The sequence below is a fragment of the Nomia melanderi genome, chromosome 10 (genome assembly GCF_051020985.1).
Source record: "Nomia melanderi isolate GNS246 chromosome 10, iyNomMela1, whole genome shotgun sequence".
Taxonomy (NCBI): Eukaryota; Metazoa; Arthropoda; class Insecta; order Hymenoptera; family Halictidae; genus Nomia; species Nomia melanderi.
The window spans coordinates 13,040,208-13,058,713 of record NC_135008.1 but is presented as its reverse complement, the minus strand read 5'-3'; the positions used below and the strand labels follow the sequence as shown (position 1 = coordinate 13,058,713).

Here is an 18,506-nt window from a genome sequence, read left to right as displayed (position 1 = left end):
CCTCCGGTTAAAGGACCATTTATACAAGACCGTACCGTGTTCGTTTCGTGTCGTGGCCGTGGTTTCGACGCGAATCGGTTATCATAGTTTCATATGCAATTGTTTAAACATCATCCGTGTCGTGTCAGTCACTATCCATTGTTCGGACCTGCGCCGGTTGCATTCGATAGCATCTAATATTTTTTCGATTTCCCAGCAGGGTTATAGAAAAGCACTGCTATACTACGTATAAATGCGGATGAAAGTGTACCGTACGTGCAATATTGACGCGAATTTAACATTCCTGTTAATTGGTATGCAACAATAGGTATTATAAGACTGTATCATTAAAATATTCATGAGATTTTGCTTTATCGCCTATTAATTACTTGTAAATAACAAATTCCCGTCGTACTTCAAACTGTTCGGTAGATAGACGTTTTCTCTGACCACATGTAAATGCCGACGCATCAATGCAAGGAAATAGCTACGGCACAATTATGTATAAATCTACCTCAAACACCCGGGAGCATGCGCCGACGCTATGTTCACGATCGACCGAACACCAACAAATAAACCGGCCCCCATAACGTCTCGTCGTCCGACTATTTCGCTAAACAAACAAAACTGTCCCGTGGCAGCTGGCACGCGTCATGTCTTGCTCTCTAGACTGGAGAAAGTTTACTCATAGCTGGGGCTGGTCGCAAGCCGAGAGAGCAATCGAGACAAAATAGCTGTTGTTGACGTCGTTTGCGTACCCAGTACGTGTCACAGTTAACGCAACCGCGCGCGGTAGGCGAGAACGGGCAGATATCGAGCAGCTTTTCCTCTTCCCTTCGCGCGAGGAAGCGGGTATCGGGAATTACTCGGCGGGTTGCGCCGAGAGGTTGCAGCACAGAGCAGCATTAGTATCAGCATCAACAGCGGTAGCAGCTAACGACCTGGATAACCGGCGCGCTGATATTTCCAAAGTAGCGTCATCGTTCGACGCGCGATGCGACACGAGGCGACGAGTCTGGCAACGGAGTCCCTCATTACAACTTCCGGTCCAGGAGACCAAGCCAGAAAGAGAGTCCGCCGGGCGGGAGAAAGACGGAAGGATCGCGACGGTAGGGGTAAGAGGAAAGAGAATCAGCGGTTCGACGGACCGGCCAGCTGCGAGAACGAGATGAACGAGGCTCACTCGCTCGCGCGCGCGTCTACTAGTGTGAGCAAGTCGACAGGGGAGGGAGAAAGAGCGAGAATCGAGCGAAAATGCTCAACAAATAGCCACATCCTCATAATGGAACGGCGTATCAAACTCATTAGACGTCGTTATCGAATCGACACGATTACCCTCTGCCGCAGAAAGATCCGATCTTTTCGTTAAAATCGAACGATTCGACGTCGATAAACGCGCGTGCGTCATGTCTGATCATTCTTACCGATGCAGACACGGTCGCGCGCGATTCGCACGGCAAGAATCATCGGAGCGGTACGCGCGCGAGCGGAGCGCTACAGAGATTTAGGCACGTGAGACACGAGAACTCTAGCCGCGTTGCTGCAATGATTCATACGTTAAACTGGTTGCGGAGCAGGCTGCACGCGCCTGTTGAAAGAAAAGAATAGTGTCTCGATACGCGTGACACAATGCAACGTTACCAAGAGAGAAAACTATCCGAGCGGACTCGCAACCGCCCTGGAACCAAAGCGGTAGCGAAGGGATGCAAAACATTTGGGAGAGCATTGAGCGGTCAGCCTCGCGTGGCGATTGGAAACTAATTGTTCCTAGTGTTTGGATGTTCTTCTTCCTCCTCTAAATCCTGGACAAGAAAAAAACGAACGAAAACGCAAAGGAGGAACGCGAGATTCGTGTTACGCTCGGCGTTATCTCGAGTGTTACGTTTCATGCTCGGCCGGTGGTCGTAGCTGGAGAACGGATTCATAGAATACTCTATTGAGGACGCAATCTCGTTAATTAAAATCACCTACGGGTCGACGGAACCGTGTGCCGAAAGCGGACGAAATGTATTTCGCTAGATCCCATTATCGAAAATTCAGCGGACCACGCGTATCGATAACATCAGGTTAGGTTCTCGGTAGCCGAAGCGGCCGATCTTGCATTCTGGTGAATCCGCGGTACGCGCGCAGAAGCATTGGACGCGGTCGCAGCACGCGGCGCGCGCGTTACGGTCGCACGACACGCGTCAGCGGTTCTCAAACAGCGGGACGCCTCCGGCCGGAATCGACGGAGGATGCGAGAAAGCCCGGGCGAACGGAAGGGACGATAAGCACGTACGGAAATCCGTGGCGGGTTCTGAATTTAAACGCGAACAGTCTTGACATAGTTCTAACTATTCAGGACTAATGTTATTGGACGGTCAATATTAGTGTGGTTCACGTGATCGATAGACGGTGGATACGGCTTCCTTTACACGCCATCGTTTTCTCTTCTATCGAGGATAAATTAATGAATTGATTTGTTAACGGCATTCGTTTGATTACTTTTGAAAAAAAAATGAATAAATATGTTGAAGTTCGTGGCGAGGATAACCTTTTGCGTTATAATATCAAATCATACACTTGGAAAATATTTTTATTGAATTTAGTAAGTACCGGTGATGTTGAATTTCGCTGAGAAATTTTTAACAATTAAACAACTCCTCAATTGGCACAAAACTTCATAAAGCAAAAGGCTCAACGTAAAGACCAATCAAAGAAAAATTGCTATTAATTCTTCTGAATCGTTGAAACAGTGACAGTCCGAACACAGAATTAAAGACCTGTCGCTATTATTTGCAACAGAACATTCGTTTTTGCGAATGATACAGTCGAGGAACGTATAAAATATTTTCCGTGAAACCTCCGACTGCTCGAGGAATGCTTTTGGCACGAATAGAGCGACGCCGTTGCCAGGTACGCTATTCAGATATAATAAAACGTTATCGAGCAGATACCGGGGACCAAGCAACGTTCCTCTCATGGAAAATGATATCGATGCTATATACCAAGCGAGGCATTGAACTCCATTAAAATACAGGCTACATCGTCCGGACCATTATTTTCCAATTAGGTTGTTAATGAGTAGATTATTAATTAGCGCCGTTCGAGTAACGATTTAACGATATACTAAAATTATTCCCGGCGAAACGAATAACGAAAGGAATTCACAGATTTTTATGGGCATCTAATTCAACGAGTGCGCGCGCGCTCTCAGATACAGTCGACCCACTACTTTGGCGGTCATCCAATTCCGACTTTGCAAAATTGTATTTCGCGTGGTAAAATCGCGCGCGCACTTGCGCGAAACGACAGATGCGCTAGCGGCCAAGAACGAGGCGTAGATGATCGATCGCCGGCACGTGCTATCGATAGATATCTCTTCCGCGTGTATTTACACGCGTTCCATATACCATTGAAATATATATACACATGTATATTGCGTAAAAGGGAACATAAAAATATGCGAAATTCGAGTCCCACCGACGCTCAAATGACTCTACCAAAATTGGAGGAGAAACCGGAAAAGCGTTCGTTGAATGATACAATTGAGAACACCGTCCAAAGGAAAAGAGTCCTTTGTATTATCTACGAGATTAATCGGTAAAAGCGTAGATCTCGCCGAGGTAGATGCAACAGAGGCCGCAGGCTCAGTATTGATCGCCGCGATCGGAGTTACAAGATTATTTATCAAGGCGCACGATCTCTTACAGACGTTCAGATTTAAATGGCAAGCCACGTGGCGCCACGTCGCGACCACTCAGCTTTTCTTAATTTCAAAACGCGCCAGGGAACGATCAAATTGTTTAATAAATACGATCGTTTTCACGTAAATGGGAAGATTATCTTTTCGCCGACATCCCTAACGACTCCGATTGGTGAAATGAAGTTTTTGCGATCCGAGACAATGTTTTAAACGAATTTATGTATTTGCTGTAAATGTCATTTTAATGGCGCTATTTGTATTTGCTCTGCATTGGCGAAAATATCCTTCTACAGTCTACTGAAAAAACGTGGAGTACATGGAAAACCACTGAACTTTATATTACTTCCAAAGTTCTATTAAAAAATTGAATGTATAATTTAATAAGACTCTTTACAAATTTATTTGAAAGTATTTTGGGAAGCACTAAAATTGTACTTCCATACGATGCGACTATGATATTAGAAACAATTACAACAGAAATTATTCAAATACACAACTATCAAAATAAAACAGAGTATCACATCCAGTTCAACACAGAACAAAAATCCAAGTACGTTAAACTGAACGTTTCCCAAATGTGTGTTTAGTCACTCCACAAAAATTCTCCCAAGAAACAACTGTTATTTTCTCAGAGGAGACAGTCTGTAGGAAGAACATTAAGTTTTCCGGAGCGCGAGTCACTAGACACTTGTGGACGAAAGGTCGGAAGCAGCGGTCGGTAGTCGACTGTATTGCATACGTGTCAGTCAGTTCAGTTTGTATCCGGTTGTGCTTTGACATTTGGAAGGAAGAAGAGACTCGTAAAACTTCCAGGAGAGCGTTTTGTTTGAAATTCCCGAAGCTTAACTGTCGTCGACATTCCGCGGTCTCTAGCGGGCGCGCGGCCGGTCATCACCCACCGTAAACAGCGCTTAATCGCGACACCGCGAGATAATAACAATTACTTAGCTTGTACTCCCGTCCGTCCGAAAACATTGTTTCGCAATTTCGCGAAACGCCTCTTCGATGCACCATGACACCACCGATGGTTCTGTTAATGTTCGCGTCATTGGGGACATCGGTCGCGTTGGCGGATCCACGATTCCGCGCTGACAGAGTACGAGAACCGCGGCTATTCCTGACACCTTTCGTGGAAACCACGACGCGGAGAGAAAAGAAGATAAAAGAAAAAAGGCATAAGGTCGGTCGGCACGGATAAAAGAAACGGTGAGAGACTGATTTTGCCGTTTCGGAGAACGCGTGGCTAGCCTAGCTTAGATTTCGAAAAGCCTATAGGTACCCGGACACCCAGGCAGCGATATACCAAGATCGTTTACTTACGACACGATAGCAATGTGCATGAGATACGACTGAAATCTCGAAATGCAATAATTCTTTTACATTTTATCTGAATTCCCATCAATTTTTATCCCCCCCCCCCCCTCTTTTATCTTCATCCCTCTCCCCACCGTACACTGTTTCTCGGTATAACGGAGAAACCGTGGATAGACGGCCAGGCGCACGGAGAGAAGGTAGTCGATGAACGGCCACGACCTACGACAGGGTTCACTGCACGACGATTTGTCGGGGCTCGCCAAACAAATTTGCTTTTCGAAGTTAGATTGGTTTTAATTGCGCCATTACTTGATACCGCGGTTTCTCGCCGCGTGCACGCTGACGCCCGTGCCAATGAACTGTCTGTCGGCGGTGCTATACGCGGCAGGCAGATTCCGGGTAACGAGGAATGCAAAATAAAGTACCCGGCGTCGACTACGACTTACGTAAACGCGGACGACGCTATCCCGAATGCGTTTATGCACCGTGCGTCGTGGACCGATCGGCCGCTTAATATGTACCATTATTGGATCCTCTTTGAGCTGCAGGGAGGGGAGGGAAATAATACGCGAATACAGCGTTTCGCACACGACCGTAACCGCGATTATTCGGAAGCAGCTTTCGAGTTTCCGCTAAAGAGCACAACGAATATCTTTGTTCATGCGAATCATGGCATTTCGTGTCAGTCCGATTTCATCCGGCAACGTGTGTCCTTCCCCAATGGTGTAATCACAATTTAACAGGTCCCGATTTCGCGTTTACCTTTCGACATTAAAATTTATCGTCTACTGATAAATCTTTATCGATTTCGGGGGACATTAGATTGCGTATACGAAACAGGTCGCTTTTTTATTCATTTTCATTGCCAACGCGAAAGGCACTTTCCTGTTTTTTTTTGCACATCGTGAACTTTGATTCCGCAGAAACGTCGACTTTAATACGGAAATCGGATTACGGGTTTCGATATCGTTGAGGGACCGTTGAATTTTCAAAATTTCAATCGCAATCCGTATCACGCGTAATCGTGAAGATCAATGGTCAACACTGTACTGTTGAAAAATATTAACCGTATGGCGCATAATACAACGGCTAACTGTCACTTTACGAGATTTTTACAATTCACAAACATCGAGCTCGATCGCTGTATATGCGATAAACACGGATCTATCCTGCGGCTAGATAACCGAATTTACCGCATCCTGCTTATTCCTCCGTTCTGACCTTAAAAAAGTTTCCTAGCGCCAAGTAAATAAACGGATGTTTGCAAAACAAATTTTCCTACAATAGACACTATATAAAAACAATGTCAACCAGTTTGCAACCTTCGAATTTGAATGTATCGAAGTGGAATATCCAAGTTGACTCTACAAAACTAGAAGAGTAACTTCGGAGTTTAACAAGAAAAAGGTATTCAACGCGTAGGGTTAATAGGTCATCGACAAGCGCACTGAAATTTGTACATTATCGAACGATCACGATCGTCAGTTAAATAAATTAATTTTGGAGCAAACTGTATGCCTCGCAGATCTCGCCGAAAGCAACACATCATTTTACGAACACGAGCCTAAATAATCGAAAGCGATCCGCCATCGCAGCAGCGAAGCCGCGAGACAACACCGAGGTCGGTTTCGCGATTCGAGGTTATGTTCGCGCTTACCTTGTCGGCCGACGATCTCCGCCACGTGCTCGCTGCTAGGCACCGGCACGCACTCGGTCATGTTCTGGCTCTTCTTAGAACGTGCCTCTTCGAAAACGCCTGCTGGCGTGGTTTGCAGAGGGTCCGGGTCGTTGGTGGTTCCGGTACCGGTTCCTGTGCCGGTGCCGGGGCATCCGGGAGTGCCCTCGAGGCCAAGCATAGACAATTCCAACGCCAATTGCAGTGCCCGCTGGTCCTCGAGGGAGGCGGCTGCACCACCGTTCGCTCCGCGATCCATTTCGCTGAACAAACTGGTCGGCATTATGCTCGATGAAAAGCTGTCGCGTTCTGTCGCGCGCCGGTCGATGTCAATGGTAACGCAATGCGCTCGCACAGATTATAATCACAGTGTCTAGTAAATTCACCGGTTTCCTCACTGTTTGATACTCTGGTCTGTAGTCCGTTGATCACGGCTGATTTCACACCCCGTATCGATTTTATTATTAATACGATGATGACGACGAGGATGATTATTATTGTTATTCGAAATCGACTGGTACGTTCGCTCGAGGTTTTATGCTCGATCGAAATGCACGTGGCAATGCAGAGGTGTTTCACGCGATACAAAGTCTTCGCTTTCGAAACGATCCGGGAAACAATTGTAATACACACACGCGGCCGCACGCCCTGGTGTACACACCACACATACACGATTTTATTTAAGACGAAGGACTAGAGCAGCGGCCGGGTTAATCCACGCGGCCCCGGCTTTACGATGCTGAAATTGCGTACGTAGGAAAGGAGTAAAAGAAAAAAGAAACCCAAACGATGCACCGTACAAAAATAAAATCGTCGACTCCGCTGCCGGTGATCGTTCTTATCTGTCGTGCTCGTTTTTCGTCCAGGTCCCTCTCCTCCTACTCTGTTGACCGCGCGTACGAATGCTCGGCCGCACGGCGTGAGTGTTACTCGCACACTGGAAACGTGTGGGCTACTCCGCTCGTAATCTCTCGTGTCTCGTCCAACGGATCGCACGTCCTTCTTTACCGTCGATCAGTCTCTCACTCGCGCGCGCTTTCTTTCACCGCGTGGTAATGCCAGCGACGAAAATGGCCTTCCTTCGATATTCGCACTGGTCGGAGCAGTTCGTAAGTGATATTCGTGTTTCAAGAGCGCGCGACTAGCCAAGCGTCAACGTCTTCGTCGCCTGCCTGATACTCGTGTTTTCCTTTTTTCGTGCGTGTCTTCTGTGTGTTGACCGATATATATATATATGTATATGTATACATGTATACGTGTATATGTATATATGTATATATATATAAATATCTATATATGTATGTGTATATATATGTATGTATATATATATATATATTTATATAATAAGAATTTCTTTCGTTCGTCCTTCTTGTTTCGCTCTGTCTCTCTTTTTCTCTCACTCTCCCTCGCTCGTTCTCCCTGGTTCTCGTTCTCGCCTTCAACGGGGACGACGTAACCTAACGTAACGTAACGGCGCGTGTATCACGTTGTGGGAGCCTCGTCACCGACCGACTGACTAAAGCGTCCGAGAGCGTCGTCGCGCGACTGAAACACTGAAAACGGAGGCAAGGGGCGCCGCGCTCTCTCTTTCGTTTCCCTTCTTTCTCTCTTCGCCTCACGTCTTCTTTCTCTTTCTTCCTTCCTTTCTCGATCTCTCACTTGTCTGTTTCTCCCTCGCCGCGATCTTTCCTTTCGAAGGCAGGCGCGTGCAACTACCCTCTCGCTCGTGTTACCACTGCGACTGACTGCGACGTACTGCGACTGCGGGTGCTACAGCCGGCGCGCCGCCATGTGCCGGACGCCGGCTATGCGTCGCACCGATTGGCCGGCTGGGTCACGTGGCACCGTACCACCCCTCCCCACCACTCACGGCCAACCGGCGTTACGAAGTACGAGCGCACCTACCGGCCGAGAGGCGACGTGTTCCGTTCGCCTCTGGATACGGGCGCGTGCACTCTCGTCCCTACCGGCTTGCAACCCCCTCCGTATTACCGCTCGCGCTTTCGAGCCTTCGCGAAGTTTCCCTATAGATCCGCGGGCTGAAACGCCAGCCTGCACCACCGATTTTCCACGGCGGTGATTACGAGCCCGGGACCTAGCCCTGGGATCGTAGCTCCATCTACCCGCGACGAGGCGAGATACTTGCAATGAGGGTTGTTATTTCATCCTGTCAGTGTCACTTTGTTTAACACGTTGAGTGCCGCGGTTTAAGTTCGCGTGATTTTCTATTTACGTGTACCGCCCTGTCCCGCGTTGTGGTATTTATTATACTCACGTCTTGCAATTACGTGTCTGTAGGAGATTTACGACTGCAAAAATAATTAGCGAGGATAAGGGGTAACGCACGGTACACGCGCTACTTAAGAAAACATACATTTCGAGAAATGTACGATTAAAATGATGCGCGATGTTTAGTATTGAAGATAATTTTCTCACACTGCTCTAAACCTTGTTAAGTGAATTATTCACCATCGTTGGGTGTTACTTCAATGCTGTCTTAATTGGAATATCATCGTGCAGTTGATTTTAATGAAAATTGTCCGCATTTTTTCAAAAGTAAACGCGAGGTCTGTTCCCTCCTTTCGTCGACCTTATATTTATTTCTAGATGTTTGCAAATGTTTGTAAAATTTACATTTCAATACCAGCTTTGATAAGTACAATCGATGCGCGCGCGCGTGTATACGTGCGGCGCGAGTTGTGCGCCCATGTACTTGTATCTTGCTCTACGATTCGATTTATCCCTGGTCGCTCGTTTTACGCGACTTCCAGTGACGACACTGCGTTTCCCATGAACGCTCGCTGCAAGCATCGGTGTCGTTCACTGCGAACCTCGCGATGCAACACCCTTTTCTCGCCGCGGACCCGTCAACGACCTTCACGATGCATATAGGGTGCCTAGCAAACGCGCTTCGCCGGGTACTTTTTCGAGGTGCGTGCAGTCATTGCGGCAACATCCGCGGTGCAAGGGAAATGCAACAGGAAGGAAATTTACGACTCCCGAGAAATAATAGCAAGGCATCGTTCGAGTCGTAAACCGTAGTTGGATCGTTTGAGACTCTATCACGCCGTAAATTAGACACGACGTCAAGAGTATTTCAAAGGAAATCTCGACTGGTCCGCGGTATTGATAAAGGAGTAGTATTCTTCGTCGAGGACTGCACGGATTTTGTACGGTCTAATTATGCTCCGCTTCTCACGATAACAGTTTACGATTTATTTTTCCTCTCTTTCTCTCTCTCTCTCTCTCTCTCTCTCTCTCTCTCTCTCTCTCTCTCTCTCTCTCTCTCTCTCTCTCTCTCTCTCTCTCTCTCTCTCTCTCTCTCTCTCTCTCTCTCTCTCTCTCTCTCTCTCTCTCTCTCTCTCTCTCTCTCTCTCTCTCTCTCTCTCTCTCTCTCTCTCTCCCTCTCTCTCTCCCCCTCCCCCCCTCACTCTTCCACCTTTCATAAATTTTGTTTACTTTTCGATTGGTCATTAGTCTATTCGAAATTGTTACGTCGATTCAATCCTTTTATAAAAATGGCTCGGAAACTTGTAATGCCGGAGTTGTCTAAACGGAATTAAGGATTAACGACCGCGGATCGTGTCGAATGGAAAATAGTAAGAAAACAAAATCGAAGTCAAATTTTTATAGGATTCGACATCTGTTCAAGATATACTCTCAGTAAACTAGTTTTCTACATGATCATTTGCCGACGTGTCCCGGGGCCCGACCACGTAACGCCACGCTGTAGAATGGCTAACTTTCCGTAATCGAGGTATCGGGAATATCTTCACTCTGAATCGGTTAAGCTAGGTTATGTTCCCCCGATCTATCGTCCTTGAACTCCGTTGGTGATGATTCCACGGACTCCGGGCGCGTTGCACTCAGATTCGTCGTCGATCGCGGATCAACGGAGGTCGATGTTGCAATTTCTCGGCCGTTCTGCAATTAACATAAGCGTAAACCCGACGAGAAGAAAAAAGGGCGGATCGTTAATTCTTGCAGAAAAACCCATTAAAATTCCATTCTCATCGCGCATTGCAAAAACCTGCGGGTCGTTACGTGTGCGTTGAAGAGCACACCTTAATAAAAGGACAACTCCCCTCCCTCTCACGGTACTCTTTAAAGGCGCACTGCGATAAATTTTTAAAAGGAACCAGTTCAGAGCGCGTGTAAAAGCGAACGGACACAAGAAGCTGTCTTCCTCCTCCTTTCTTTCTAATTGTCGGAGGTGCCCGATATGACAAGGGTACGAGATGTAATTGCTTTCGACCGATACCTGTTAACCTCTTAATAATCGACGAAATCACGATTCTGCCAAAAGTGCACCTGTGCCACGGACCAGTAAAGCAGGGTGCTTTGTCGTGAACGGGCTGGCGCGGGACGAGGGGAACGGGGGCGGGAGGTATTCGGGTCTAAACCGATCTAAATGCACCACGGACCTTGAACCGAGATGCAACCGTGTTCCATTGTTCTCTGCTGACGACCCTTCATCCTCACCCAGACCGACTGATTGCTCGATTTTTAGCCGGGGTCCACACGATCGAGACTGCGTCCTCCATTCTCGAGGACAGGTCGAGACGCTCCAGAATAATTCCGGAATATCAGAAATTTTTATTACCTGCGCCCCGGTATCTCGGATATGAAATATAAAACATTAACGTTTATGGACAATCGTCGGACGAAAATTCGAACGCTTTTAACGTCGCCGTTGCTTTAAAGTTTATTCACCGATGGGTTTCGACATTCAGGAGAAAACGACGGAAACTTACAGGCTGTCGGTGAGATCGGTCGTCGCTAATTTTTCGGAATTATCTTGCACCTGTCGGTGAACAATAAATCAAATCGATATTCGCTCATCTCGGATTATATATCGTGTTTTCAGGGTGCCCGAGGAAAGCTCGGACCGCGTAAAAATCCATCGGAGGATTTTTCGCCTCTACCTGCTCGGAATTATGTTAAGAGGCGCGTAATAAATTACCCAGGTACAAAAATCTGTAAAATGGCACCGTGAAAAATTCTGAAAACCTGCTCGCCGGTCGTCACGGCCAGTCATTCAACAAATTACCTTCTGCCTGAGAGAAAGAACAAAGCCTATCCACGGCAGTGTTCAGAAACTTTCTCGCGAACGGAATAACTACGTGAGCTCGTTCGGCAAAGGCGACTAATTTTGTTTCTCATCGTCCGCCGAAAGCAACGACCCGTGCACACTCTCTCAAGGCTGTCTCGGGACGCCACCTTTTGCCACGAGCACCTGCCGACTTCTGGCGAGCTCGTGCTCTCTCAACTCGCTCGTAAATACCTCGGAGTTATCGTGTACATGGTTTCCGAAACTACATTCCCGCTTGTCTCTTTTTCTCTCCCCCCCCCCCCCCCCACTCTTCATACTCTCTCTCTCTCTCTTTCTTTCCCTTTTTTTTAATCGGCGCGACGATGGGCGTCTGATTCGAACCCCGGGACTATGCCCGATTTACGGCAAAGTCCGTGACTGCGCGTGTGCACCCTGTGCAAGGGTGGTTACGACGGACATATGCGCACCATCACTCGACGCTTGATCCTCGAGTGTGAAAATAACGTGTGCGCGCACGTGCGTGTCAGCCGCTTGTTCATCGATCTAATTGCCCCGATAATCACCGTGTAATCAGCTGATAATCGATGTCGGCTATAATTCTGATATAATTGTGGTGAAATTGTCGAACGAGGTTGACTAAGCTAGTTTCAGAGCTACTGTGGATACATATTCATTTTTTCGATTCTACTATTCGATAAAATGATCGTATGAACACATACTATAAGAACATGAATAAACTAGATCTATTCGTTGAGGTAAAGGGTATTTGAAGCGATTATTCAATGTTATCATTCTTTTAACTCTTACAATTTTTTACGGTCTCATATTTTTAACGATTCTCAAAGATTAATGTAAATGAATACATAAACAAATTCTAATTACAGACACTATCATCTGAATAATGTGCATTAATATGAAAAGGAATGCAAAGGATATGAATTCAATGCAGTCGCGCGACCATTCAGCAGGATCGCACTAAATTTTGAGATGCAAGTCGAAACTGCCTGTTCAAACACACGGTTATTAACGTACGGGTTTAAATGAATATTCTTCCGCACGATTTTGTAGGCCACGAGGATGAACTCAAGGAATCCACCTGGCTGAATGATGATAATCATTCATGCAAATAACCAGTAGTTTTATGTGCTTTAATCTGACAGGTGTACCACAATGTGGACGTTTAATGGAGACGCATTAAGATCAGTCGCATTCTTCGCGGAATCCAATTAGGAGTGTTCGAAAACAGCAGAACGGATTCCAGCCGCTGTGTACCGATACGTGCCCCCTCGCTGAACTTTCGAATCATCCGGGATGCGTTCCGTTCACCGGGCTACTTCGAATTTCTCGTTACGCGTACCCGCGGCTACCATTTTTCGCAGATTCACCGTGATCTCATTGCGAAAAAAAGGGTCCGGCCCCGAGACGAGATGCTGCAACACGATACCGTGTTCCGTTCTTTCCGTGGCGTACCCGAGTGCTATGCGCGGCACGCAGTCGCCGCGTCGCGGCTTATTACCAGCAATAACGATCCGGTCCGCGGTGCGTTTACATCTTATCAGGTCTGATGTTATATATTATGCGGTATAATGCCATACTTTTAAAAAAACGTATTTCTTTACGCGGTGGAGAACTCGCGCGTCGGTCTCTTATCCTTGGGATCCGCGGCGCAACGGCCATACCGCATGGATTAAGAGCGTTCCCGAAACTGGCGGCGATCGGTTCGATAGATTTCCATCAGCGCGAGCCGGCTAATAATTATAATAACGAATATAACAGCTTCGACGACAGGAACAAGCCGAGGGGAAAGACTAGGACGGAGCGAAGAGGGAGAAAGGAAGACAGACGTTCGGTCAGTAGATCGAAGGGCCCGTGCTCCCGTAAAAGCGTCCCCGTGCGAGGATCCTTTTCGAGGCGAATACACACGAGGCTGTGGCAAGGCGGCACGCGCATAGTCGGACTGCAGGGCCCGGCGCCAGCAGCTCGTCCTCTTCGCGTTCAACTTAATAACGAACGGAACAGTTTCTAGCTGACTCGCCGGCGCATTAACTAACTCCTCTTCGGCGTTCCGCGTCGTTCGTCGTATTTTTAGCGTGTGCAACCGGTTGCCTTCCATGGCGATCATTGTCGCTGCTTTGCGAAACTGCTGCAACTCCTGCGGAGCGGCTCGGCCGTGTCCTCATCGTCTCCGCGGGGCCCGATATACGCTCGCCGCTCATACACGTACACTACGAGTCCAGCCGCGTTCACAGAATACATCTGGGCGATTTTTCTCGGCGAGGTCCCGTACCGATATTCACACACGGTACTGAGCGACGTGTGCTCGCGCGGACACACGTGTCAGCGTATGCACGTGAATGCGATACTACCGAATTCCTACGTGTTGGCACGTGTTCGTCTGTATGCAGAATACTCGGCGCGAACACACATACATGTATTTATAGATGTGTGTGAAGATATATATGTGTACGCATATGTGAGGTACGCTTGAGCCAAGAGGAGAGAGAATATTTCGTTTGATTTCGATCGCCGGGGTGCAATGGGGGAGAACCGCATTGCTGGCCTCTGAGTCGGTCGCGACTACGAGGACGACGACGACGACGACGACAACGACGGCGACGACGCCGACAGCGGCAGCGGTGGCGGTGGTGGAGCCGACGCACGCCTCGCCGCTGAAGAACGTGTCTGAAGGGCAGGGCCGTATTGCCACTTCCGAGCACCCACTCGATGCGCGAACCGCGCGTGTGTTACGAGTACCGACGACGAGGGACGCGGCTTCCCGTTTGATGCGATGCTTGGCGCGGGTGCGTGGGATTCGCAAGGGTAGACGAGAGACTGGGAATCGCCGTGTCAAGGAGTATCCTTGTAATGCCTTGAAGATTCGAATGGAAATTCTTGGCGGAAATCGCTGTATATCGGGGGATGCAGATTGGATCGGGATTTTCTTTGTATTCGCGGTGGGAATTATGACTTAACGTACATCTAATAGTTTTTCTTTTTCATTTAATTGGCGCTGATTATGAGGATTATCTTTATCTTTCTGAGTAACTTGCTAACATTGTGATGGTTTGGAGGATGAACGGTACTTGAGGGGTGAACGAGGAAGTAATAAATTCAAGTCAGTAACAGTTTATTTAGAGAATGAGCAGAGCAATGTAACGCGGCAAAGTGAATGTAGTTTTATAACGATTCCCAGATGATTTATTAAAGGCATCGTTACATCCACCGTAAATATCTTTGTGTAACAGTTAGTGGCAGAATTTCAATATTAAAATAAAGCTTCATGAAAACAACTCGTGCCATTACTGATTCTTATAACACCAGTCCTTTCATTTTAAGCTACACTGCATAACGTACGTATGTTCAAATCGCCCTTCGTATTAATACCAGTTTATTCACAAGTATAACAATTATCTGAATCTTATCTGCACAAGTAACCAAGTCTCACCGAAACAAATTAATCGGCACGATTTTTCAAACGAGCGTTTCCGAAATGGTCCTTAAGGCAGAGACAATTCCGGCGCTCGGTTAATCGGTGGCCCGCCGTATCTTCGGACGGAGTCACGTGCTCGTCGTTCGCGCGATTCGCTGCGGTGTTAATTGCCTCGCGAGCGAAAGTAAGATAACGGAAGGCGGCTACTTACCGCGGGTTTCGATTCGCGAGCATCGCCGAGCAATCGCGATGTCGATAATAGCACACTGATTGAATAGTCCCGAATATCTGGTTAGCCCCAAAATCTCGTGACCGCCCACGCAACGCCGTTCATAGAGGTGCATCCGGTACGGCTAGCGGTCGTTAGACCATTGCACAACGGCGAAAACACGTAAATAGCATAGTAAATGATGATAGCGCGAATAAACGGTGGTCTCTCTAAATATATCACGCTTGGTCCATTCGCGGAATGTACTCCTTCTGTAGCTATAACGAATTTGTCACCTTCCCGCGCCTCCTGCCAAGACTTTCACCTCATTTTACCGATTTCCACACACGAACCCTCGAAAAATTGAGAAAGAATAGACAAATTTTGCCAGACACGTTTTACAGTGACGACAACGTATATAAGTACGTATGTATGGAGACATATTCATTTTTTTCTTCAATTTTGAATGATATTCAGCACAAATTCATTCAGAAAGTGTACTTAACTTTTGGTAATTTCTCATAGAACTTTGTAAATAAATTTTGTATTATCATTACAAAATATAAGGTCTCAAAGTGTTGGAGGTTGACAAAAAGGAAATGTAATATAACACCTTATATAATATTTTTTAAAATTGAATTATTGTCATAACAAAAAGTGGTACGTAGCATCATTTCACAGGACTCTTAATTTCATTTTGTTCCATGACAATATGGAAAAGCTGAGATAACAAAAGGAGTACGTTTTATAATTTACGTGTGCTATATAACAATTTTAAACTTAATTTGCTCGAAACTTCATACTTAATACCTGTAACATAACACTTTCATTTCCTAAATTTTAATTTATACAATTCTTAATGGTTACTACTTTTTATAGTTTTTCTTTCTTTACTGTTTCTTTTTGTCAATAGCTGGAACTATTTGTTAATACGCATAATTATAGTAATAGCAATACACGGTTTAAAGTTAGTTGATTACAGATGCTCATGTACATTTTTAACTATGAAAGTTTAAATGTGTAATTTGTAAAATTTCGGAGATAAAATTCGAAATTCAATAGCAACTAATTTCATATAAATCCACTTCCTGCGGGATCCTTTGTCGGTTTGAGATCTCACCAGGTAACTTCCGTCGCCGCTTTTCTTCAGAAGAATGTATCCCAGTGCAGTGTTTCTCTGAGGATATTTCACAGCGATTAGAAATGCATCCTTTGTGCGGCATGCGTCCGCGATCCAGCCTCGAATTCGATGGAAGATTTATTTGCAGCCAGGTGTGATTGCAGAACAGCGCGCGTTGCCCTTCGTGTTTATAGCTGGCACTTCCGAGCCGTCAGGAAGTGGAAAGTGTTGTAGGATCGTTTTGTGGGATACGATTCTAGTAAGGATGCGAAGCACCCTGGGATGCAACCGTAGTTCATTTTCGAGAAAAATGCCTTGCGCATGATTTTTTGAAACTTCTGTGTACTTTTCGATCTTCGAATACAAAAGAGATACAAAAGAAAATGTCATTTATTATAAGACGATTGAATAAGAATACAAATTTGTTTCATATATCTGTATGCGTCTACACTTGTATAACATTATTTCTGTTAATATTTCTAAAGGCTGATAATGATTTCTTCATTCAGAAACGAGAAATAAACAGACAATAAAAAGTGTTCAATTTTATAGAATTCATTTACGGTTACCCTCAGCAATATTTTAAAGAAACCAGTCTAGGAATTTCCCTCGAATGTTTCGAAGTAGCTCGTTGTGGGGTATTGAAAAGGAAAGCGAAAAATCTCGCTAGCGGTTCTTCAAGTGTGAAGAAAGAACTTAATCTGTTTGTTACTACATCCAAATGAGCTTCTCATTGCCTGGGCAATTTCTCTCGCCTTGAAACTCGTTTCGCGAGAAAACGAAGAACGATCGTCGGCACGCGTTGCGATATGGTTTTGACATTTCGCGGGCGCGCGCGTCTCCCGTTGCGCGGCATGGACGAATCTTGCGATACCCCTGACGAATTTGAAGCTTGTGGAACGAAAGGGAGAGACGGGATCGGTCGCGGGACAAGGGAAACGGGAGCGGGATCGATGGAGAGACGGAGGCGGTTGAATTCGAAAGTGGAGTGAGACGGAGGGGACAGGACGAAGAAGGAAGGACGAAGGAAAGAGAACGCCCGCGCGCTCTAAAAGAAGAAGAAAAGGCTCTCTTTTCAGACGGTTCAATAGATTTCGATCTGAGCAACTTTTTTCTGGCCTCGGAGCGGAACGAACAATGGGGTCAGACGGAAACCATGGCCGAGCTTTAAAGGCCTCCCCGTGTGTACACGCATCCACGTGGACGTGCGTAAGTACCTACACATGTCTGGCCCGTTGTCGGTGTGCGCGCGTGCATCTGGATTCGTTGTCGTCGTTCCTACACGGGAACGGAAGTTTAATGACTTCGAGTGCCGGGGAAAATCAAGATCAGTCGGTGATTCGCGTGGAACACGCTTTGTTACTGGATGACGCGAGGGAAATTTCGAAGACCGAATCGCCGGGACTGGAGAGGTCATGTTAGGGTGTCGGTGAAATGGAGAGCCAGTATAATTATTTTTGCGATTAAACAAATGCAGAGCATATAATTTACATGTAATATATAATAAGTATTCATTTGTACTTGGTATACTATCGGGAAAGGTGAATAAAAATGATTTTCATTAACCCGGATGATCCATTTTCGCTTAAAAATTTGGAGCACTTCTTATTTTTTTTAAAACATCTTCGTTTGTGACTAAATATACATAATATAGACTTTAAAAATGTAAAATAATATTTTTTTAAAAGAGTACGTCTGTCAATGAACACGATTAATTAATAGAATCTTGCCAACACCTTATTTGTACTTTGCAAAACCGTGTCAATCCGAGGAACATGTTATTCAAACGTCAGACTATTTAGAGCAGACGTACTATTCTAGTCCCCTAAAAGTGCTGTATTTATCGAAGACCCGAAAACGAAGGAAACCAGGCAGACGGCGGTCTCGAGAGAGAAAGATCGACCCAACAAATCCATGGACAGCGTTCTCTCCTATCCGGCTGTCTCGTCTGGCGGGCCCATGAGAGAGAAAGTCAGTCGACATCGATTACGTATAGCAGTTGGGAGTCGAAGGTCCCCCAGCTGTTCTTCCGCGGAGAGCGA

At 46.3% G+C, this 18,506-nt stretch overlaps 1 protein-coding gene across 1 annotated transcript in view; it reads right to left on the bottom strand.

Annotated features, from left to right (window-relative positions):
• LOC116428685 (RNA-binding protein MEX3B) overlaps positions 1-8,398 on the bottom strand; it is a 75,373-nt gene extending 66,975 nt beyond the window's left edge. The window contains exon 1 of the mRNA XM_031980662.2: positions 6,636-8,398. Coding sequence (XP_031836522.1) covers positions 6,636-6,936 — 301 coding nt within the window. The 5' untranslated portion in view covers positions 6,937-8,398. The remainder of the gene's footprint in view (positions 1-6,635) is intronic.
• Positions 8,399-18,506: the final 10,108 nt, after the last annotated feature.